The sequence below is a fragment of the Bombyx mori genome, chromosome 19 (genome assembly GCF_030269925.1).
Source record: "Bombyx mori chromosome 19, ASM3026992v2".
NCBI classification, from domain to species: Eukaryota; Metazoa; Arthropoda; class Insecta; order Lepidoptera; family Bombycidae; genus Bombyx; species Bombyx mori.
Window position 1 is genome coordinate 8,204,596 of NC_085125.1, and position 23,673 is coordinate 8,228,268.

A 23,673-nucleotide genomic window follows, 5' to 3' on the forward strand; every position below is an offset into this window, starting at 1 on the left:
CTTTTAAAGCACGCCTTACACGCGTTATACGAGTTTTCGTCTCCCTATCCGTTGAATTTGAAATTTTTTAACTGTTTTTGTTAGGTTTTTTGTTGAAGATTTGTAATATTATTGGACTATTTTTGTTAAGTTTTTGTTGAACTTTTGTTACTGAACGGTTAACGTTCATTTTTTTTAACTTCGAGAGGATTGTTGTGGGCAACAAAAATGAAAGAAAAGGTGATACACAGTGAAGGGAGAAACTATACTGAAAAAGGAACAAAGGAAAATTATTATTGTGCAATTGGGATAAAAATTTAAAAAGTGGAAGAACGCCCGGTTGGTCTTAATACAAAAACCCGATATCGCTATATTCTAATGTACCTATGTATAATATATTGTTAAAAACAACAAGTTCAAAGTAAAATCTAACAAACGTTTGTAAAGTCATAGCGAATCCTTTTTTCAGACCGTACCTAAGCGGCAGTGTGACGTAATCTATGCGTGGTGCAAACTTAACTTGGTCGAGTTGTAGCTCATCTATGGCCGTCCGACCGATAGCGATCTATGTCGTAAGATCTATATAGCTCTTGTTTCAAAAGTTAGGTAGGTCCTTAATGTTTAAGTACTTCGGTATTTAAAAAAAAAGTACTGATTTAATTAGAATTATCTTTCTTTATTTGTAAATTTTATTTGAGTTACACTTGGTAACTAGTTTTGTTTCCTATAGGATTTCTTCATAGTTTTTCTTCTACCACCAATTTTTTTGTGGAACATTTGATTTTTCCTCTCTTTGTTGTAAATTCGTCTCTTCATCAATGATTTAAGCTCTCTTCTATCTTTTTGACCTTCTGTGTCTCCAGTTGTATTAAAGAATTTCAAACCATCTGAAAAGATAATTATTTGCATTGTAATCACGGTTTTAGGCAATACGATGATGATGTTAATACTGCAGGCCACATAGATTAGTGCCACGGTTCTGCCTGTTTCCTGAACACCCGTTAAAACCGTTAGGCGTTTTAATTAGCATATCCATTATCCATCATTAGGCCACTCATGGTACTTCAGAAGTGTTGTGGTTTTTGTAAACTACGACCGTTTCGAAATTCCATATCACATGGGCTGCATCAATCACGCCTCGTTAACTGGTCCCGTGGTAAGTTCGTAAAGAGCTTGTGTTACAGGTACCAGATAACGGAAATAAATGTAAGATTTTTATTATACCCTTACATATATTTTAATAAACATCCATAACCCTGGAAAAGACATTTTTATATTTTTCATACAAATATCTTCCCTTGGCGGGATTCGAACCCGCGACCCCCTCGTGTAGTGACCATGTCACTTACCACTACACCAGACGGCCGTTAAATGGTAGGTGTGTGCATAGTAGTTACAGTCGCTGGACTTATATTACGCAAGGTTTTACAGAAACGCTGCTGCCAAGTGCTAAAGCTTAGTAATAAAAAAATATTCAAAACATAAACCAAAACTAAGGAAACAAGTAGTAAGTGGAAGGAAAAATTCGAGGCTCGGAAATGGTTAACAGTAGCAACTCTATCGGTACTACTGCACTGATTATTTATCCGCCAACACCGATCGATCAACGGTTCATTCCAGTATTTCACTTTTTTTTTCTATACAAATGACAAAATTTAATACGAACGAAAACAAATATAATTAATGGTTTAATCTAAATGATGCACAGGCTTATGTGATCAACATCACATCAATGAAAAAAGAGAAGAGTTCAAATTAATGTTTTCAAACCTTTTGTATATTAAGAAAATACGATAATGTACCTAGTTCCTTTCTATAGTGTTGTCCTTCTTTTTAACGCTATTTAAAAAGCAATGTAAACAAAATTGGTACCTATGAGACGAATTATGAAAGTAATAAAAGAAAAGTTAGGTTTACAAATTAGTATTGTTTTCTGCTTATATTAAAGTAGCAAGTAGTGATTGTTTTCGATTTCTGGAACATCATATATTTATATCATAGATAAAAAGGTATTATATTTAATCTCATATTGGTACCTAGCAGTCGTTGATCTTGCTTTGTGAAGAATAGATTTTCTTTCCAAACAGCTTTAGCTTCTGTGGGCACAGGCAATGACTCAGTTTCCTTCTCGTTCACCTCTTCTTCGTGTTCCGAATCTGATGAATCATAAATAAATGGATTCTTTTCTCCAGGGTCTAAAGGATTCCCTTTTTTCTTCTTTGGAACATCAAGTGGTATATATTCTGTTTCTTGTTGAGGTGCTGTAAAACAAGTGTTGTTTTTTTAGGTTATTAAAAGTAATAAAATTAAGTTAGTAAACTTATTTCTAAAAATAAAAAAATCTTGTTCTATTAATTTACTATTGTCACGCCGGCAAGAGTAACGCCATCTATCGCCGAATAGTCGAACGAATATCAAAGGATCTAGCAGGACCTAGAACACTCGAGAAGTACAACGCCAATTGTCAAATAGCGGAAAAACGCATCGAAAATGCTCGACTTGTGTGGAATATTCTCGATAATTCTAGGGATGTGGTATCGGCTATAAAAGCGTTGCAGGGATGGCACGCAGTCAGTCAGTAATCGGAACTACTCGAAGAGAAACCGCGAACGGATAACCTGAAGCGAAGCGGAAGAAGCGAATTGAGAATTTTATAGTGTTTGTGAAATGTTTTAAGTGTTCTAAGTGAGTTTAGTTCTAAGTTTAAGTGAATACAGTTTTTAGTTGTACTTAGGTGAAATTTTATTTATCCCGAACCCCAGCGCGTAACACTATAGATAAAAAAAAAATCACAGTAAAATACCTTCATCTTGTTCTGCATCTTTAGTGAACAAACTTCTCAAGCTAAATGTTTTAGGTTGTGCAATAGTCTCTTTCAGTGTTTCGCTAACTTTATAGAAGGTTTCCTTGGACACTTCTATCTTGTTCTCTTGTGATTGTTCTAAATGTTCTTGTTTATTTTGATTCTCATTCAGCTTGTCCTTTTTCTTTTTTTTTTTATTCACTGGTTCAGTTTTTACATCTTCGGCTTGCTGCATTAAAAATTTTGCATGACTTGGTTGAAGAGGATCAAATCTCAACATTCCTAATTTTGGCCTGAAATAAATTGGTCGTTAGTACGAGAAGAATTGTAGGCTAAAAGATATCTTATCCTGACTAGGCTTGTGTACTTATATTGTGTGCTGCTGCAAAACTTATTTTGCGTCAGCAAAGGTAAGGAATCGTCCAACCTATTTTTATTTCTATTGAAGCAGTTGTATGATTTTTGGTGGGTGGCGCATTTACGTAGTAGATGTCTATGGGCTCCAGTAACCACTTAACACCAGGTGGGCTGTGAGCTCGTCCACCAATCTAAGCAATAAAAAAAAAAAATTGTATGTAAACAATGAGAAATGACAATGACAATTATTATTTATACTTTCACCTTATTTAAGATGGTATGATGTCATCTTAATTTGTTTTTTTCAACATGCAACAAAGAGTATCTGTTCTTGCCACTTTAAGCCATATTTGTAAATTTTCATTTTACTGTAATAATTTTTTTATGTTTTTGGTAAATTTACAGACAATACTCACTTTGGTTTCTGACTATCTTGTTCAGGTTCTATACTTTTAAGAGTAACACCAAGGACATTTTGTAAAATGTTCAACTGCTTTGTTTTCTCGTCAACTTGTGATAATTCCACTTCTTCATCTTTAGTTTTGTCACCAATTGTTTCGTCATCAACAAATCTCTCATCTAATGTGAAACGTTTATCTGATTTGTATCTTGATTGTAGATCCAGAACCTAAAAAAGTTATATTTTTAAACTATACATAAAATAAATGAGATTCACAGTAAAACATTCAATTTAGAATTGAAAATTAATTTTACAGCTCAATATTACCATTTGTCCTCTTTTTCCTTCAAACTGTTTTTTTATTTCAAAGTTGATATGCTCCTGACCATCAGCATCATCATCGTCTTCATCATCAAACAAAAAATTTTTATTTTCAGGTGGGTGTCCCAACTTTTTTTCATGCGTTTTTCCATCTTCAAAATCATTAACCAAAATAGAACTATCTTCATCGGAAAATTTCACTTTTTTGTTTGGTAGTTTATCCTGTTTAAAAAAGAGTTAAAACGAAAATAAAATTAATGAATATTTCATGGAAACCATAAAATTGGAACTCAGATTTATAACATTCACTCAATCTTCTAAACAGTATGTGTATTGTGAAAATGAGCAACTACTTTTTTTTTTTTTTTTTATTGCTTAGATGGATGGACGAGCTCACAGCCCACCTGGTGTTAAGTGGTTACTGGAGCCCATAGACATCCACAACGTAAATGCGCCACCCACCTCGAGATATAAGTTCTAAGGTCTCAGTATAGTTACAACGGCTACCCCACCCTTCGAACCGAAACGCATTACTGCTTCACGGCGGAAATAGGCGGGGTGGTGGTTAAGGATTTGAGTAAATTAATTAAGATAATTTATAGAGGTTTATACTTCATTAGTGATTAACCTACCACTGCAGAAAGCCCAGTTTTGATTATCATTTGTTTTTGCTTAAACTCTTGCCTTTTCTGCTTCATGGCTTCCAACCGCTTCTTTTCCTGTAATTTTTATATTTAGTGTTGCTAATATAATTGCAATATTTATTAAATTATATTTACATACATCGCACCTTCAGAAATGAAGCGGCTTAATAAAAATTTAAAAAAAATGAGTTTTATACTCTGAATGACTTATTTATTATGTAAGTAGGTACACTTTCCATCTGTTTTAAATCAAGCGCATACTTTAAACTTTATGTAAGGCGCTTTACGGCTTAAAGTATTAAAAATCAAATCTGAGAATTCCCCAATTATATTTTTGGGGTTTCCCAAAAAATCCAAAATTTGGATTAAGCCACTTCTAATCACCATCTAATCACCACTTCAATTCTTAAGATGCGACATGTACATTTACTTTAAATGTGTATGTTTTTTAATTAAATTTATTCCCTGTAAGTTGTAAAATGTTTTAAAAGCACATTTGAATAGCAATCACATTACTGAAAGCATAAGTATGTAGTTTAAATAAAAAACTGCTCCCAAAAACTATGACTAGCAATGTCCTGGTAAATTCTAATATTATAAAATCATAATAATCACAGTTGTACTCTACATGTAGTAGCAACATTAGCTTAATGAATCATAATGTACTAGTTGTTATATGGTTTAATTAAAAAACGCTCTTTCAAGTGTCTGCCGCAATCCACATGGACAATCGTGATCACAGTTTTCATATGAAAGCCAATTTGTGATTAAGACTTACTGTATCCGAGTATGTGTTGACTACATGACTTTCAAATTTTCTCTTTCTTGGATTCAATTTTTCACTCAAATTAATGATTGGATTTTGGTTGGGTATAGTCTCATGCTGCTGTTCCTAAAAATATTTTCGTTTCATAAGAAAAATACCATTTGATCAATACTTTTGAATTTTTTTTATTGCTTAGGTGGGTGGACGAGCGTTACGAGCTTGTGAAAAATACTACATGTCTAGAGTATTTGACTATACGAAGTGAGATTCACAAAGACGGGTATTATTTTTGGAAAGGAAATACAAACACATAAACATTAAACACAAATCAATAATATTACAACAATTAAATCCTGCCTATTAGATTTATTAGAAATTAATTTTTATAGATGTTATTTCATAACCACAAATTATTATTTTTTATTACACATGTGGGTGGACGGGCTCACAGCCCACTTGGTGTCAAGTGGTTATTGGAGCCCATAGACATCTACAATGTAAATGCCACAGCCCGCCTTGAGATATAAGTTCTAAAGTCTCAGTATAGTTATAGTCCCCGGCATGTAACTTGGCAAAAGTCGCTAGATGCGCAGAAGTCGTTTTTTAGGTCTCTTTGGTTGTCAAGCGGGACGCGGGGAAAGACGTAGCACCGTTCCGAACGCGAGATTGGTGAGTCAGTCGACCCTCCCCTCCCGCACCGCGTCCACGTTCCGTTCGCTCCCGGTTACACATGTGCCTACAAAGTTGTAGGAACCCTTTATTTATATTGAGTTTTGTTACGAATTGTTATTATTGTTTTAAATTTAGTTTTTGTTACGAGTGTTATTGTTTTAAGTTTGTTTGCAATGCCAGGACCAAATACCAATGACCATATAGTCGATTCAGTCACTGAGCGTTTTATTATTTACGCCAGTGACGACAGAAACTCTTCGTTATGTCGACGATGAGGAGCCAACTCCTTCTACCAGCTCAGGTGCTACCATAAATTTTATCCAAGGGGTAGCACTGTTAGTAAATGATAGTGACGACGGCGACACATAATTTTTAATATTAAGTATATTTTTTTAATTATACTTCTTAACTTTTCCTCTCTTTTCTTTAACTTTTTTCTAAGCACACAGGTTTAAAAATAAGTTATGGCAAATAAAAAATGTTATAAAATAAAATAAAATTATATGCGGGCATAAAAGTGACCATTTTTTTGTTGCAATGTGCACTATGCGCAACATTACCCCCACTACACCAAAACCTTGCCAACTTACGTGCCGCTTACTATACAACGGTTGCCCCACCCTTGAAACCAAAACGCATTACTGCTTCACGGCAAAAATAGGCAAGGTGGTGGTACCTACCCGCGCTGACTCGCAAGAGGTCCTACCACCAGTAATTACGCAAATTACAATTTGTGGGTTTGATTTTTATTACACAATGTTATTCCTTCACTGTGGAAGTATTCATTGATTAATAAACTAATTAATTAATGCATTAACTACGCATATAAGTTTACAGTTCATCTTATGTTATTCAGTTACCATAGCTTATAAGACCAGAAAGCCACTGCCCATCATGAAACAAAGTTGTCTAAGCTATTGTTTACGCTAGGTCTGACTACTTCGAAATAGATACAGACTGGTCATCAGGACTAACGTATATGGGCGTTGTGGACAGTTATTGACACTGAATAATTGTTATATAACGCCTTGATTCGCAGCCATTTTGATTATGGCACTCACATTCTAGAACCTTGCAATAAGTCTGCTTTAACCTCCTTGGACAGGATCCAATCAAAGTGCCTACGTATCATAATCGGAGCAATGAAGTCTTCCCCCATCAACGCCCTTCAGGTTGAATGTGCAGAACCCCCCTTGCACATGAGGAGACAATACTTATCGGACAGATTCATTTACAAAAATTTTCAGCTTTCTAACCACCCCCTTATTTCAAAGTTACATACTCTTTCGGAACACATCTATTTCAACAGTTACTGGAATCATAAGTCCCACCCATGCCTCTTCACCAGTTTTGTTAAGTTTATCAGCCTCCCCTGTCCCGTCTATCAATGTAGGTTAAATCCATTATTCCTCACACCTTATAATGCAATTCTATACCGTCCAGACATCGTTATAATTTTTTTTTATTTTTTTATTGCCTTTGTAGGCAGACGAGCATACGGCCCACCTGATGGTGAGTGGTTACCGTCGCCCATGGACTTCAGCAATGCCAAGGGCAGAGCCAAGCCGCTGCCTACCGCTTATTACTCTCCACAAGCCTCGTTTGAAGAAGGACATGTCATAGCGCTCGGGAAACACCGTGGAGGGGAGCTCATTCCATAGCCGGATAGTACGTGGCAAAAAAGACCTCTGGAAACGCACTGTGGATGACCGCAGTGGCTCCAGGTAGTATGGATGAACTCTACTCCGGTGGCGGATGGTAAAAACGAGATGCCGGTATCATCTCGAACAATTCCTCAGAGCACTCCCCGTGGAACATACGGTACAAAATACAGAGGGAACCGAAGTCCCTCCGCAGACCCAGAGGTTCCAAACGATCCGTGAGAATGGGATTATCGACAATCCGAACGGCCCTCCTCTGTATGGAGTCAAATGGAAGAAGCTGGTATTTGGGAGCCCCTTTTTTTTTTTTTTTTTTTTTTCGGGTAGAGGGCCGAACCTCCTACGAGGTCCCCGCTTGCGCGGGGCGCGCGGGGTATGTGAGACTCAACGATCTGCATGGTGTTGTGAGCAGACCGCGGGCCCAAGGATTTTAGGACCCACCCACTAAACGACTCCCCTGCACTCTTACACCCGACGTCCGATCCCCTCCGAGGTCAGAACCCGGATGAGGTAGGGGGGCTACCGCGGTCAACACTACAACCAGACGGCGCGGCTCACCCCAAGGACGCCCAGCCGACGGAGCCTTCGAGGCGAATCGAAGGCTCTGAAACGTCGGCCGTCTCGGTACGGCAGCCCGTCGGGCCGCCCAGACGGTGCCGCTGGTGTCCCGGAATACCCCGCTGGACCAGAACCAGCCTGCAGGGTCGGGACGCGATACACCGTCGACCGGTCGCTCTATTCACTCCACGGCAGCGCGCTAGAGTGCTGGTAGCGCGCCGCGCGGCCTCACCCCCTCAGGTCGCCCCTTGACCTTCACCGGGGGGAGACCGCCACCTACAGGGGCCGGGACGTACGGGCGTATTCCCGCCTCCGGCCCCCGGCTCGACGGCGACGGATCGGTGCGGAAAGGGAAGAGCTCTCCCTCTCTCGCTCCGCCGCCTCCTTCTGCGAGATGGTGGACTCGCAGAAGTCGAGCATCGCCTTCCAGGACGCGTCGCTGCCGAGCATCGTAGCCACGACGCGCGGCAGCGAGAGGTCCTCTCCAATGACCGCGACGAGGGCGGCGCGTTGCTCGTCGAATCCAGAGCAACGCGCCAGCGTGTGTTCCGCTGTGTCTTCCTCGTCGCGGTCCGCGCAGTGGTGGCACTGCGCCGTCGGTTCCCTTCCGGCTATCTTGTGCAAGTACCGGCCGAAACAACCATGGCCGGTAAGCATCTGCGTTAGCCGGAAGGTGAGGCATCCGCGGTCGCGGCCCACCCAGTCCGCGAGAACCGGGCGGACCGCCTCGACGGTTCGGAGGCCGGCCGACGGGTCCGCCAAGCGGCGAGACCACGCCTCCAGCACGGACCGCCGAGAGTGGAGCCTCCGCGCTCGAACTACACCTTCGCCGGGGCGCCCTTCCCCCCTAGAGCGAAGGTCGCTACGCCACCGGTAATCGGCAGCGAGCGCCTCCGCCTCCAGGTCCCAGGGTGGCGCCCCGGCGAGCAAGCACGCCGCCTCGAAGGAGACGGTGCGGTATCCTCGGATCGCCCTGACCGCGATCGCGCGCTGCGGACGTCGCAGCGCCGCGACGTTCTCGCGGGTCAGGGCGTGGCACCATACGGGAGCGCCGTATAGTGCCATCGACCGCACCACCCCCATGTAGAGGCGGCGCGCCACCTGATCGGGACCCCCGACGTTTGGAAGAAGCCGGCTCAGAGAGCCGGCCGTCGCCATCAGCCGAGGGCCCAATTTTTCGAAGTGAGCGCGGAAGCTCCACCGACCGTCCAGTTCGAGGCCGAGGTACCGAAGACCGGTCACCCCGACCCCGACGCGGACGCCTCCGATCACGAGGTGATATTTGGGAGCCCTGGCCCAGAGATTTTTTTTATTTTTTTTTTATTGCTTAGATGGTTGGACGAGCTCACTTAAGGAGTAAAGTGGCTACTGGAGCCCATAGACATCTACAACGTAAATGCGCCACCCATCTTGAGATATAAGTTCTAAGATCTCGCTATAGTTACAACGGCTGCCCCACCCTTCAAACCGAAACGCATTACTGCTTCACGGCGGAAATAGGCAGGGTGGTAGTACCTACCCGCGCGGACACACAAGAGGTCCTACCACCAGTTGAAAAGAGATGGGAGCAGTACTCCACGCGAGGCCGGACTTGTGCTTTATAAAGCAAAAGTCTTTGCCCAGGCGTGAAGTACCGCTTCGCTCTGTTGAGGACTCCCAGCATTTTGGACGCCAACTTGGCTTTGCCTTCCAAATGACTCCGAAACTGGACATCGCTCGAAATGTCGACCCAAGTATCCCGATACTCTCGGAAGGTTGCAGGGATACTCCTTGGAATTGCGGCGCCATGACAAAGGGGTCCTTCTTCGCAGTGAACGCGCAAACGTGTGTCTTCAACGGGTTGAACTGAACTAAGTTCGATTCACCCCATTTGGAGACTCGCCCCAGAGAGTTCTCCACTTCAGACACAAGTTTTGATCGTCTCTCTTGCACCACGCTCCGAGAGAGACTCTGATGGCCGATATATCGCGCATCCCCCGTGCTGTCATCCGCATAGCAATGCATGCCATCAATAGACAGCATGTCATTGATTTACAGGATGAAAAGCGTGGGGGAGAGCACCGAACCTTGTGGAACGCCAGCGTTAATGGTCATGGTATCAGAACAGTCACCGTCTACAACGACCGTGATGCTCCACCCATCCAAAAAGCTAGCGGTCCACTTGCAGAGACCCTCGGGGATTCCGTAAGATGGTAGCTTCGACAGAAGTGCCCTATGCCAGACCCTGTCGAAGGCCTTCGCGATATCAAGGCTCACAGCAAGAGCCTCGCCCTTGCCTTCCAAGGCTTCAGCCCACCTGTGAGTAAGGTATACAAGAAGATCGCCAGCTGAGCGACCGTGACGGAAACCGTACTGTCGGTCACATCAGCTGGCGATCTTCAAGATACTTCAGTTGTATATTTATTATTCGCTCCATCACCTTGGAAAGCAAAGAAGTTATCGCGATAGGCCTATAGCTCGATGGATCCGACCGGTCACCCTTCTTGGGGATAGGGTGGACGTGGGCGGTCTTCCATGAAGACGGAACCCTGTTAGCGCAATAAGAGAGGCGATACAGACGCGTTAGCGCAGGCGTCAGCTCAGGGGCGCACGTTTTCAGAACCACTGCAGGGATGCCGTCTGGCCCACTCGACTTATGGACGTCCAGAAGTCGGAGTTCCCGCCTGACTGCACACTGTGTAAAGCAGATCTCCGGCAGGGAACTATCACACCGGGGGATGTTCGGTGGTGTGGCACCCCCGTCGTCCACAGTCGAGTTCGAGGCGAAGAGTTTGACCAGAAGGTCAGCCTTCTCTTTCGCACTATGGGCCAGACTGTCATCGGACTTGCGTAGTGGTGGGAGACTAGACCTGCAAAAGTTTCCTTCTACAGCTTTGGCGAGCGACGAAAAAGCACGGCTCCCAGCGGGATAGCTCTTTAGTCGCTCGCCAATTCTAGCAACGTGCTCCGACTTCGCCCTGGCATAACCTTCTTGTAGGACCTGGAAGCGGCGTTATATTTCCGCCTTTCCTCTGAGATGTTAGGGTCCTGACGTCTCCTGGCGTCAACCCATGCCGCGTATGCGGACCGCCCAAGGTGTGCAGCATCCCTACTGGCATTGTTATACCAGGGTCTGCTGCGATCCCCAACGGGCACTTCAGAGGAGGGAATAAACATTTCCATCCCCGGAAGCACCACGTCTTTAAGACGGTCCGCACAGACGTCAGGATCAGTAGAAGAAAAGCAGAACCGCCCCCGTGGGTAGGATGCGTAAAATTCACGCAATCCATCCCAATCTGCTGACATATACCGCCAAACTCTTCGATACCCAGTCGTCGTTCGACGACCAGGACGAGAGAGTGGTACGGCAGCACGAATAAGGCAGTGATCAGACGATCCAAGCGGAGCGTCGACCACCACACTGTATCCGGCCGGATCTATGGTCAGCAGAAGGTCCAACAAAGAAGGCTCGTGCCCCTCGATATTTGGGACACGGGTGGGCTGTGTCACTAGCTGGGAGAAGCCGTAGGCCAAGGCGAAATCGTAGGCAGTCCGACCCGGGAGGTCAGTGGTTCTGGACCCCAACCACTCTTGGTGGTGAGCGTTAAAGTCTCCAAGAACCACCACCTCCGCAGATGGGTAGTGCTCAAGCACGCGGTTAGTCCCCTCTTGCACATGCTCAAAAAGAGCTGAACCTGCATCACTGCTGTGGGACCTGTACAGGCACGCGTAGATTCGGATACAGCCCCCGTGATCTACGCGCAGCCACAAGAGGGACAGGTCCCGTTGTTCGAGGCCCCGAAGACGGCGACAACAGACATCAGCCCGGACGAATACGCACACCCCGGCTTTACGCAGGAAGTTGTGCTCCAATACGTAGCCGGGGTATTCAAGGTATGAGGTATCGTCCGGTGCAGATATCTGCGTCTCCGTTAAAAAAAGCAGGGCACACACGTCTGCTCCGCATGTTCCAGGTATCATCAAGACTCACCCCCAACAAGGAAGAGGAAAGGGAAGAAATAGAACTGGCTCTCCAACCCACACGCCGGAACACAGCTAGGCTATTTGGCGGCGGACTCTAGTTGGAGGGTGGTCGCCAGCCAGTCGGACAAGTCCTACCACCGATTATGTATTCGGCTCCCGTTTAGCACCACCCAGGGGTCACTTGTAGGGAATCGCGGGTTAAACCTACGGAAGCGGGAAGCAATCAACCCCCCATCATATCGGAATAAACAAAGACGACCCCGGTGCAAACGCCAAATTTAACTCTGTCGTCAATAGTAAATGGAACGGTTGGCATACTATGTTCACTGACGCATCAAAAATAAAAGCTGACGGCTGTGTAGGCTTCGCTGTCTGGATACCGGAGTACAAAATCATTTTAAACTTTAAGTGTCCCCCTCAAGCCTCGGTTTTTACAGGAGAGGCGCTAGCTATCCTTGAAGCTCTGATGTATATAGAATCACATAAGCTACACAACACAGTGATATTCACTGACTCTAGAAGCTGTCTACAGGCAATCCTTGCACACCAACTCAGATCCAAGTCAAAGTTCCCTTTTGTTCTGAAAATTAAAGAAATTCTTTTTCGGTGTCACGTGTCTGGCATAAAAGTCACCCTAGCTTGGATCCCGCGACATAGCGGTATAGTGGGTAATGAGGGTGCTGATCAGTGTGCTAAGGATGCCACGACAATAGATAGTGATACTCATTACACAACCTATGCACAAGATCTAACGTCTCTAGCCAAGGCCGATCTCATGTCGCGCTGGAATGAAGCGTGGAACCTTTCGAAACGCATTAAAGGTAACCATTACGCGGATGTTCAAGACACGTTGCTCGTTCAGCCTTGGTTTTTAAATATAGGAAAGCCAACAAGAGAGTCACGTCCACAATATGTAGGTTAAGATTAGGTCATGCTTGTACCCCGGTTCACCAAGCTAAATTAAGGGTCAAGGATAGCTCCCTCTGTGAGTGTGGGCTCGACGAGGGATCAGCAGAACACATTTTCTTTAACTGCTCTAGAAGACCTTTCCTTTACGAAGTGCTACCGGACATTATCCCCAGACCGACGAATTTCAAATCTTTGTTGAGCCTTGTACATACAACTTTTGTAAATATTTTATGTGAATATGTTCACCAGAATAACATTAGACTATAAGTTGTTTGTCCTTAATAATCTTCAAACAATCTGTTCTGTAACATATATATATGTATGTATATATACATATATTGTTTGTCCTGTTTTAGGTAAGTAATTCAACAGTTGATTACTTTGTAAAATAATAATAATTAAAATTGATGTGACCTTGTGCAATCACGAAGCCCACCCAACAAAAAAGAATCCAAACCACACCAAAAGACATCTGAGCATAACCAAAACCACAGACTATATAAAACTTGACTTTGGCGAAATCAAAAAGGACCGCCATCACATAAGAAAATGAAATGATTATCATTTGTTTATGCTTAAACTCTTGCCTTTTCTGCTTCATGGCTTCCAACCGCTTCTTTTCTTGTAATTTTTATATTTAGTGTTGCTAATATAATTGCAATATTTATTAAATTATATTTACATACACCGCACCTTCAGAAATGATGCGGCTTAACTAAAAATTTTAAGAAAATGAGTTTTATACCCTGAATGACTTATTTATTATGTAAGTAGGTACACTTTCCATCTGTTTTAAATCAAGCGCATACTTTAAACTTTATGTAAGGCGCTTTACGGCTTAAAGTATTAAAAATCAAATCTGAGAATTCCCCAATTATATTTTTGGGGTTTCCCAAAAAATCCAAAATTTGGATTAAGCCACTTCTAATCACCATCTAATCACCACATCAATTCTAAAGATGCGGCATGTACATTTACTTTAAATGTGTATGTTTTTTAATTAAATTTATTCCCTGTAAGTTGTAAAATGTTTTAAAAGCACATTTGAATAGCAATCACATTACTGAAAGCATAAGTATGTAGTTTAAATAAAAAACTGCTTCCAAAAACTATGGCTAGCAATGTCCTGGTAAATTCTAATATAATAAAATCACACTAATCACAGTTGTACTCTACATGTAGTAGCAACATTAGCTTAATGAATCATAATGTATTAGTTGTTATATGGTTTAATTAAAAAACGGTCTTTCAAGTGTCTGCCGCAATCTACATGGACAATCGCGATCACAGTTTTCATATAAAAGCCAATTTGTGATTAAGACTTACTGTATCCGAGTATGTGTTGACTACATGACTTTCAAATTTTCTCTTTCTTGGATTCAATTTTTCACTCAAATTAATGATTGGATTTTGGTTGGGTATAGTCTCATGCTGCTGTTCCTAAAAATATTTTCGTTTCATAAGAAAAATACCATTTTAGCAATACTTTTTAATTTTTTTTATTGCTTAGGTGGGTGGACAAGCGTTACTCAAGAGCTAGTGAAAAATACTACATGTCTAGAGTATTTGACTATACGAAGTGAGATTCACAAAGACGGATATTATTTTTGGAAAGGAAATACAAACACATAATCATTAAACACAAATAAATAATATTACAACAATTAAATCCTGCCTATTAGATTTATTAGAAATTAATTTTTATAGATGTTATTTCATAACCACAAATTATTATTTTTTATTGCACATGTGGGTGGACAGGCTGACAGCCCACTTGGTGTTAAGTAGTTATTGGAGCCCATAGACATCTACAATGTAAATGCCACAGCCCACCTTGAGATATAAGTTCAGTCTCAGTATAGTTACAACGGTTGCCCCACCCTTGAAACCAAAACGCATTACTGCTTCACGGCAAAAATAGGCAAGGTCGTGGTACCTACCCGCGCTGACTCGCAAGAGGTCCTATCACCAGTAATTACGCAAATTATAATTTTGTGGGTTTGATTTTTATTACATGATGTTATTCCTTCACTGTGGAAGTATTCATTGATTAATACACTAATTAATTAATGCATTAACTACGCCTATAAGTTTACTAGACTAGAAAGCCACTGCCCACGCTAGGTCTGACTACTTCGAAATAGATACAGACTGGTCATCAGGACTAACGTATATGGGCTTTGTGGACAGTTATTGACACTGTGAATAATTATTAGGCAATTCAAATAGGATAATTAGATACAGATGACAATTGAGAAAATACAAATGAAAAAAAAATTGTAGCAGTAGCTTAAGGAAAATCACCACCATATTTCTTCATCAAAAGAAAGTCAGAGATAATCTTAGAAGATTTTCTGAAATCAAAAAAATGTAATGGCTGCGAGTGATAGTCTGAAATGTACCTTTTCTGTTTCCTTTCTTTGTGCTTCATTCCTTTCTCTTTGTAGTCTTTCAAGAAAACTTTCACGAGCTCTAGTTACATACAATCTGCTGCCCTTAAACTCCTCAGATGTAAAACATTTTATACCTTAAAATTAAAATTATAATACAGTTGTTATGGCCTTAAGGATAAGACCTACGGTGCATTTGTACCTTGCGTTGCACAGGTGTTCGTATCCCACAGGCGGGTACCAAATTTTCTAATGAAATACGTACTTAACAAGTGTTCACGATTGACTTCCACGGTGAAGGAATAACATTGTGTAATAAAAATCAAACCCGCAAAATTATAATTTGCGTAATTACTGGTGGTAGGACCTCTTGTGAGTCCGCACGGTAAGGTACCACCACCCTGCCTATTTCTGCCGTGAAGCATAAATGCGTTTCGGTTTGAAGGGTGGGGCAGCTGTTGTAACCATACTGAGATCTTAGAACTATTGGTAGTTTTCCAATTACAGCACTAGAGTGCATTATGCGGCATAATGCTCAATGTTGAATGTCCCAACTACAGCAACGCTTCGCACAATCGAGCACTCTCAAAAGTACTGCTCTCGCGTAATACTCGCAATCGATACCAACTCAGTGACAGACCTCAGTAAACCTTTATTGTTGAAAAATTTTGTAAGGCTTTTGTTTTGACGTAGTTTTCGTGGAAATAATCAAAGTTAATTCAAACTGTGCTAAAATATTAAGTATGGATGAAGGTACAACTAATTACTTTTTTTTTAAATTCCACATTTAAAATGTGAATACAATTTCATTTTGGAATTCGAATCTGTAAACAAATTAATTTTACAGGAATATACTTTTGTAAACATTGCAATAGCTTGATCGAATCATCACATGAACTTAGCGCACTCTGCTGATGCATTTGATAACTAATTCACGTTCCAATTAAGCCTCAGCATAATTAGGCATTGTGTGACACCGAGTCGCATGCTCTGTAATTGGAAAACTACCTATATCTCACGGTGCGTGGCGCATTTAGGTTGTAGATGTCTGTGGACTCCGGCAACCACTAACACCAGTTGCGCTGTGAGCTCGTCCACCCATATATGCAATACAAAAAAATTAAAAAATCCATAACTAACATAATTTCATAATTTCAAAATCAAAATATCTTAATTAAAATTTTGTTTGAATTAATTTAGAAATTAAATACATACATGACTCAATATCGTAGTTTGAAGCACTTAGAGTTATAAAAGCGAAAGTTTTGTTCTCTTCTATAGAGCTTTTGCACTTTAAATCTAAACTGTTCACTTTACCAAATTTAGAAAATGCACATCGTAACTCATCTTCATTTGTGTTTTCGGGAATATTACTAACAAATAATCTTGTTCCTGGAGACATGCTTAATTTACAATTTCATTGAAAATACCTGAGAGAAGTTGTTAAATATTCGTAATTTATATTTATGTGTACAGTACCATGTTTATATCAAAAGTAAGGTTATAAACAGATACTACCAGAGACTATGTACTTTTTTTTTTTAAAGGTTTTATGACCTGGCTGGTCTCTGCCAATGCCGGTCCCAATCCCAGATGAGAAAAGGGGAGGGTTGATTTGGAGTTTGATCTTTCCACCATAAAACATTTATTTTAAAGCAAGTCTTATTTCTTAGATTCTGTTTTATGATATATGATTTGAAGCGAATTGAGAAGTTGATTAATTTGAGACTGGAATGAAATTAAATGAAACGAGATGAATGATATAAAGTTTCAGTAAAATGGTGGTCATATATTGAGACTTTTACAGTGGACTTTGGTGGGAAAGCGAGGAGATAAGTATCATGAATTTGTGAAAGATCAGATGTTTAATATTATCAATGTCGTCATTACATTTAATTTTGTCATATGGCAAAATATTTAAATGTAAATATTTTAAACTAGTATTGTAAATTCGAAAATGCGTAAATGCAGTACTTATTTTAAGCTCAAAAATAAAATAAAAAGCCAACTAAAACATTGTAAGAAGTTTAAAAGTTTGAAATTTTAATTCACCCCGTATGAAATATAGTAACTTAACAAAAAATGTATTGATAGATTACAAAATAAACTGAGAATTACATTTAAATGTGAAGACTAAAAGCACTTTAAAGTCTCTAAACTCTAAATGAGATGAAGATTGAAGAAGAGTAATATTGACTATGGAAACTAAAAAAAACAGTGCTACCAACATAGAGTTACTAGTTGTAGGTACTTATTAACTCCATGGCTACCAATCACTCATGCGTCAACTTATAACTAAACCATAGACTATAGACTATACACAATATTTGAGAACTAGGCGTTACGCGTCAAACGAAATCCGTTATTTGAATATTTTGGGGAATGTGAATTTAATTTTGTAATGAGTTGATAAACAACGTAGTAATTGAAATGTAGTGCATAACCATAATCGTGATTTGACAAAAGTTTCTTACCATAATACCGAAGTTATGTGAACATTCTTGTGTGATGACAAATTGGAACAACTAAAAATGAGTGATACTGACAGTGATAGCGTAGCATTATCAAACAATGTTTATACTTTTCAAAACAGAAACACGGTGAGTGAAACAAACAGTGAAATGATTTACTTCGAATTGAATTCAAATTCAAAGAGTGAGCTACTCGTAAGCCATAGAATATATGATTGCATTATATTGAATTGAACTTATATGTGAGTTCTAGGTTTTAATATAAAACTTCACTGTTTCAGACGGTCTGCGCAAAAGGACCTGATATTTCAAACATGACGAGCTTAAGTTTACGCAATAAAATGATGACATCAATGCAAATATCTAGAAATTTTGATCAATATCGATATACCGAGTCTGCTTATGATCACAGGAATATGTACTCTCACAGAGAAACCTCACCCGTTTCAATGAGAAGTGAAATGTTACCAAGAAACTTTAATCGCCCCTTCTATCATCGTGCTATGAGCTCTCAACGATCTTTGCTTAATGGAAGAAGTGGAAGCCCTATGTCTATGAGTGTAGCATCTTGTGCAAGTGTAAGTGCTGCAGACATAGCAATGGCTTTTAAAAATGGAGAATTTTCAAAAAGTGATCTAAAGGTGATAACAGAGGCTTACAAAAAATATATGAAAAGACGCATCAGAAAAAAGTTTGAGAAAAGGCGCCATTTAAGATTATTTCTTAAAGGTACCAGAAAGGGATCAGGCGGTGAATCTGGAGAGCAAGGTAGTGACTCTTCTTTAAGTAATGATGAATGTAGTTCCATGAGAAACTGTTTCTATAAGGAAAATTTATCAAGTTGTAGATCAACTAAAACAGATGTTACTCATATAAAGAAAACTATTGAGGAGGGCAACATTTACAAAGATTGTTCAGCAAATTTTAAACAGAAAACTTTTAGAAATATGTTTACTGTTGACCCTATAACACTAGCTGCTAACAGAAATAAATCTATGCAAGCTCCTTTATTACAAAAGGATCGTTTCAAAAATGGGTTCCTATTACCCTCTCAAAGATTTAACAATTCTCTAGCATCAGCAACAATACCGGAATGCTCAGGCAAAAAGAGTCAAAACAATGTAAATTATCCAAAATCTATTGTAAGGAGCCATATGAACCCAGTTAATAATATTAGCCAAACAACAGATAGTGAACATGAAGAAATTTTTTCAAGAACAGTAAAGGAGACTGTGGTTCAAAAACAAACTAACAGAAAAAGGAATTTAATGACAGAAACTGTTCAAACTCCAAATAAAAAGAGATGTAAGAATTCTCCTGTAAAAAAGATCGATGGTGAGATTTTCACAAAGGTGTCTGAAACAAACAGTAAAACAGACGATTTTAATTTTGCCAAACCTATATTTCCAGTTAGAAAATCAGCTAATACTTTAAAAGAAAAAGTTATTGCAAAATCAGCACCTACCTCAGAGATTAATTCTTTGCCAGTCAATGAATTGTGTGATGCAGGGTCACCCGAGAGAACTCAAGAAAGAGTTCAAGATAAACTTAATGATACAGCACAGACTTGTTTTAGTGACATATCTAGTAAACCAAGTTTCATTAAACGAAAACTATTTACACAGAAATTTGATGTACCTGATAGTAATAAAAATAATTCTGATAACTCGATTAACAGTCCTCAAAATGATTATGATACAATACAAAAAGAAAAGAATAAAATTAGAAAACTAGTTACTTCTCAATCTTGTTTAAATACAGACATGTTGGGTGATGACAATAACTTCTTAGATCTCATACATAAAATCGTTCCTGCTGACAAAATGAATCTTACTTCACAAACAAATAGAACAAAACTACAAAACAAAAGGAGTATAAATGAACCACAAGACAAATGGGATGTTACATCAGTAATATCTGCATGTAACAATGAAAGTGTTAGTGATACTTTCACAGATGAAGAAATATTTTTGGAAGGTCCTAATAAAAATAAAACTATAAAAATTGATAAAAGTACAAATACCCTTGCTGCTAAAAATAAAAATAATGAAAGTAATAAAACTAAAAATACTCAAAACAATAAAGAAAATAGAGCAAATACAAAGAAGAAATGTATAGATAAATGTAACCTAAAAACCTGTAAAGTTGTTTTAGAAAATGTTAGACCTCCAGCAAAGGAACTTTTACAGAAGCCGACAGGGAATTATTTAAATAAAACAGAAATAAATAAGAATGGTTTGTTACATTTGAGATACATTAATAAAATTTTATAATATGTATTGGCCTTAATTATAAGAAATGTTTGCATGTTTCAGGATTTCCAGATACAATCAACAGTAATATCAAATCATGTGTTAAGTCGTTTTGGGATACAGATATTGAAAGTGATGTAGAGTCTTTCATGGTACCAAAAAAGACCACATATTATGCAAGTATTGATAAGCTAGGTAAGCATAACTTATTAGATAATTGTAAAATTAATTAAATGCGAAATATTGAGCGCTAGGACATGTCCTACTTCAAACGAGGCTTGCGGAGAGCACTTAATGGTAGGCAGCGGCTTGGCTCTGCCCCTGGCATCGCTGACGTCCACGAGCGGCGGTGACCACTTACCTTCAGGTGGGCCGTTTTTTTTCCTACCTATGCTGATAGCCTTGAGAAGCTATTTCAGCTTCACCCTAACGTGTGTACGTGAGGGGGCTCAAACCGGAGTGTTGCTAACACTGACCCTAGCAAGAGCAGTGCTTCGCAGCATCTACCACCAAATCGGAAACGCGACCCACTGAAAAGATCCGGCGAGAAACTCAGTGGGCTGTGTCGATGGGAGGGGGGAGGGGCGTACGCTCGTCTGTCTATAAAGGTAATAAAAAAATTTATTAAAGCATTATTTTGTTTTAGCCACCCCAAATAGAACAAATAATATTACTAATGTTCATGGAAATGACAAGGAAAATAGTACTCCAACTCCAGAGGTCAACATGACTATTCAAAACAATACTAAGATGAATATGCAAAAGCTTAATATTAAAAATTTTCGAATAAGATCACATAGAGAGCCCACATCCAAAAAAAATCTTGATTCCAAAGAAACGAACAGTAGTAGTAGAAAAAAGGAACCAACAAAACAACAGAAACAGAAACCCCAAACTGATTTGAAGGCGTCTATTTTAATTGCTGAAAATAATCTGAATACTACAAATAAATCTAATATAAAAGTAAAACGGGGATGTCCAACGCCTCCAAAAAATACAGCAAAGAGGGTCAAAACAAGTTCAGGAGAAAATGATATTTCATCAAAAAGAGTTACAAGAAAGGCTATAACTCCAAAAAATGCTGTAAAAACCACCAAAATTAATAGAAATAAAAGGGTCACCCCACAGAAGACCAGTAAAAGCCCCAAAGCAGAAAAACTAAAAAAAGAAGTTATACTCTCCAGAAAGAATATAAACCTGAAGAATGAGGCTATAGAAATGAAAAATAGCAAATCAAAAAAGAATAGTATACAGGAGCCAGTCAAAGTTTCTAACACACAAATTTTAAAAAAGGATTCTATGTCAAAGGTTGATGTAAGTTTTCAGGTAAAAAATAAGTTAAGAAATAATAAGGTGAATATAGAAATTGTACCGGTAAAACATGACAGGAGTTTAAGATCAAGAAGTAATTTATCAAATTCAAGCCCAATCATTAAAAATAATAATAGGACAAGGAGACAAATCAATAATAATAATAATAGACATAAAATTTAAGCATATGTATGAAATATTTTCGGTATTAAACATACTTGTTTACCTGCTTGGAGAAATTAATTTATATGAATTAAAAGCTATTTCAATATTTTTTTATATTTTAATTAAGTTATATTGTTTATGTGTTTTAAGTTTATGTGTTCATAATGTTTTTTAAGAAAGAATCAGTAAAGAAAGCCAAGAAAAATTTATATCAGTTTAATAACAAACTGAATATTTACCACTTTGCACCTCATAATATGATGTTATGCAGTTACCATTATCTACGGGCACTATTCATATAAATTAGAATGTATTGGCCAATATCAGTTCTATCCTTCAGGCCGGAATGTACAAATGCTCCAAAGCAGGACTAGATACGATGATAATAATATGACTTACTAATCTCCACTCGCAAAATAACTTAAATAGGGTTTTGGAGGGCTATTATTGTAGTTATAATTAAGATTGTATTTCCACATTGTCATTCTTTAATTAATAAGTTCTTATTTAAAAATGTAAAATTCTGAAATTATTGTGTATGCCTGATTTAATTTAGGTGTTAATATAAAAAAAATGAAATATTAAATATAAATGTACATAACTGTAACTTAAATTTTATTCCGTGTCAACTATGTGTCTGTCATAATATTTTCTTCGACTTTCGCGAGTCGTAGACATATTAAAAACTACTTGTATGGTTTCATCTCACGTTTTTTTTATTTTCTTATAACATCTCGCGACGCCGCGACGTATCGAATACTTCAATTTTCGTCGTCATGGAGTCGGCCGTTGACAATCATCAATGGGAAATTACATTCGCTAAGTCGGCAGGTAATCGAACAGCTGAAGCCCAGCCGGTCGGTAGGAACTGGGCTGCACCGAAGCAGTGAATGATATGGAAGTCATTGTCGGATTCGAGTGTCCATAAACGTAGTAATATCCTAAAGCTTATTATATAAACAGGACTCTATTTAAAAAAAACGGTGACTGTGACAATTGTTTCATTGTGGTGGTCATAGATAAGACTTAATTGGTTGTATCTCCTTATATATCTTATAATATTAAGTGCATTATAATTTATGGAGGAAGAGATAGATCTAAGAAGAAATGCTATAGGATAGAGTATTTATTCTCCTTCCATACTTAAAAGGAGAAAATATGTTGCGCCGACCCCAGGTGACTGGGAGAAGGGGAGGAGAATGATGATGATAAGTTATGGGCGTAAATCTAGTGTTTAAAGCTTCTCGATTGCGAAAATTGTAAATACCGTTGGAAATACCATTAAGCATCATACATCACTCGTTTAAAAAAAGTATTTAAGAATAAGAAACAACAAATTAAGCAGTACATAGATAAAGCAAAAAAATATTGTAATTTGTATCCTGATATACAAGGTATCTCAAAAGAAATGTCATATTTAAAACTATAATTTATAAAAAAGTAAGGAGTTTATTGAAAAAATGTTTATTACATATTAAGATACACTGTTTAGGAATTTATTTTTTAAAAATGACATCGTCCTAATGTAAACCGTTCCGTTCACGGCATTCGTTTAATCGAGCACTAAAATTGCCTATGACGGCTCGGCAGGTGTTCTTCGTGATGGCTCGGCTGTCCAATTTCAAAACCTAGTATCTGACAAATTTAAAAAAAAGTGTGTTTTTGCATTTTTCGACCTTGTAGACCATTCTCCACAACTAGGATAGCAAAAACCCCCAAAAATTTGTAAAAAACGAAGTTACACAAAGTCGGAAACCTAGTATCTACAGTAAACGTTTTCAAAATGCAAAAATTACAAGATTAGAACATAGTATATAACATCAACCATTTTAAAAACCTAATAAGTGCTTGTAGTTACTTGGATTTAAAATGGTTCATGCAGATACTAAGTCAATGAAATGGTTGAAATAAACGTCAAAACTCCCGCGAAACTTTAGTAAGTGAGAAAATCGTTGCACGTCGTTCGTATTTTTGTCTATAAAATGAGTAAAAATCAGTTTTATAGGTCGAAATTGATCTTGAATGCTTTAAAAGAATAACATTGTGAAATG

General features: G+C 38.9%; 2 protein-coding genes across 2 annotated transcripts; one reads left to right on the forward strand and one right to left on the reverse strand.

The window, feature by feature from the left end:
- Window positions 1–635: 635 nt before the first annotated feature.
- Window positions 636–16,942, reverse strand: Nol8 (nucleolar protein 8). Its single transcript, NM_001402262.1, has 10 exons — window positions 16,639–16,942; window positions 15,436–15,560; window positions 14,360–14,473; window positions 5,283–5,396; window positions 4,493–4,579; window positions 3,867–4,082; window positions 3,556–3,767; window positions 2,783–3,075; window positions 2,016–2,240; window positions 636–866 (listed from the first exon to the last, which is right to left on the reverse strand). Exons 1-10 carry the CDS (start codon window positions 16,823–16,825, stop codon window positions 691–693), a joined length of 1,749 nt encoding a protein of 582 aa, NP_001389191.1. The 5' UTR covers window positions 16,826–16,942; the 3' UTR covers window positions 636–690.
- Window positions 16,943–17,719: 777 nt separating this feature from the next.
- LOC101745797 (myb-like protein D) lies at window positions 17,720–22,325 on the forward strand. The gene is made up of 4 exons (XM_021350562.3): window positions 17,720–18,023; window positions 18,176–20,129; window positions 20,210–20,341; window positions 20,793–22,325. Exons 1-4 carry the CDS (start codon window positions 17,955–17,957, stop codon window positions 21,638–21,640), a joined length of 3,003 nt encoding a protein of 1,000 aa, XP_021206237.2. The 5' UTR covers window positions 17,720–17,954; the 3' UTR covers window positions 21,641–22,325.
- The last annotated feature ends 1,348 nt before the right edge of the window (window positions 22,326–23,673 follow it).

Excerpts from the sequence above, each read along its gene's own strand:
- Nol8 (NM_001402262.1), bottom strand. The coding sequence starts at position 16,825 with ATGTCTCCAGGAACAAGATTATTTGTTAGTAATATTCCCGAAAACACA. Across the intron at positions 4,083-4,492 it reads AAACTGGGCTTTCTGCAGTG|GATAAACTACCAAACAAAAA; the intron begins GTAGGTTAATCA and ends TTTTTTAAACAG. Across the intron at positions 867-2,015 it reads GCAAGATCAACGACTGCTAG|ATGGTTTGAAATTCTTTAAT; the intron begins GTACCAATATGA and ends TTATCTTTTCAG.
- LOC101745797 (XM_021350562.3), top strand. The coding sequence starts at position 17,955 with ATGAGTGATACTGACAGTGATAGCGTAGCATTATCAAACAATGTTTAT. Across the intron at positions 20,130-20,209 it reads AACAGAAATAAATAAGAATG|GATTTCCAGATACAATCAAC; the intron begins GTTTGTTACATT and ends TGCATGTTTCAG. Across the intron at positions 20,342-20,792 it reads TGCAAGTATTGATAAGCTAG|CCACCCCAAATAGAACAAAT; the intron begins GTAAGCATAACT and ends ATTTTGTTTTAG.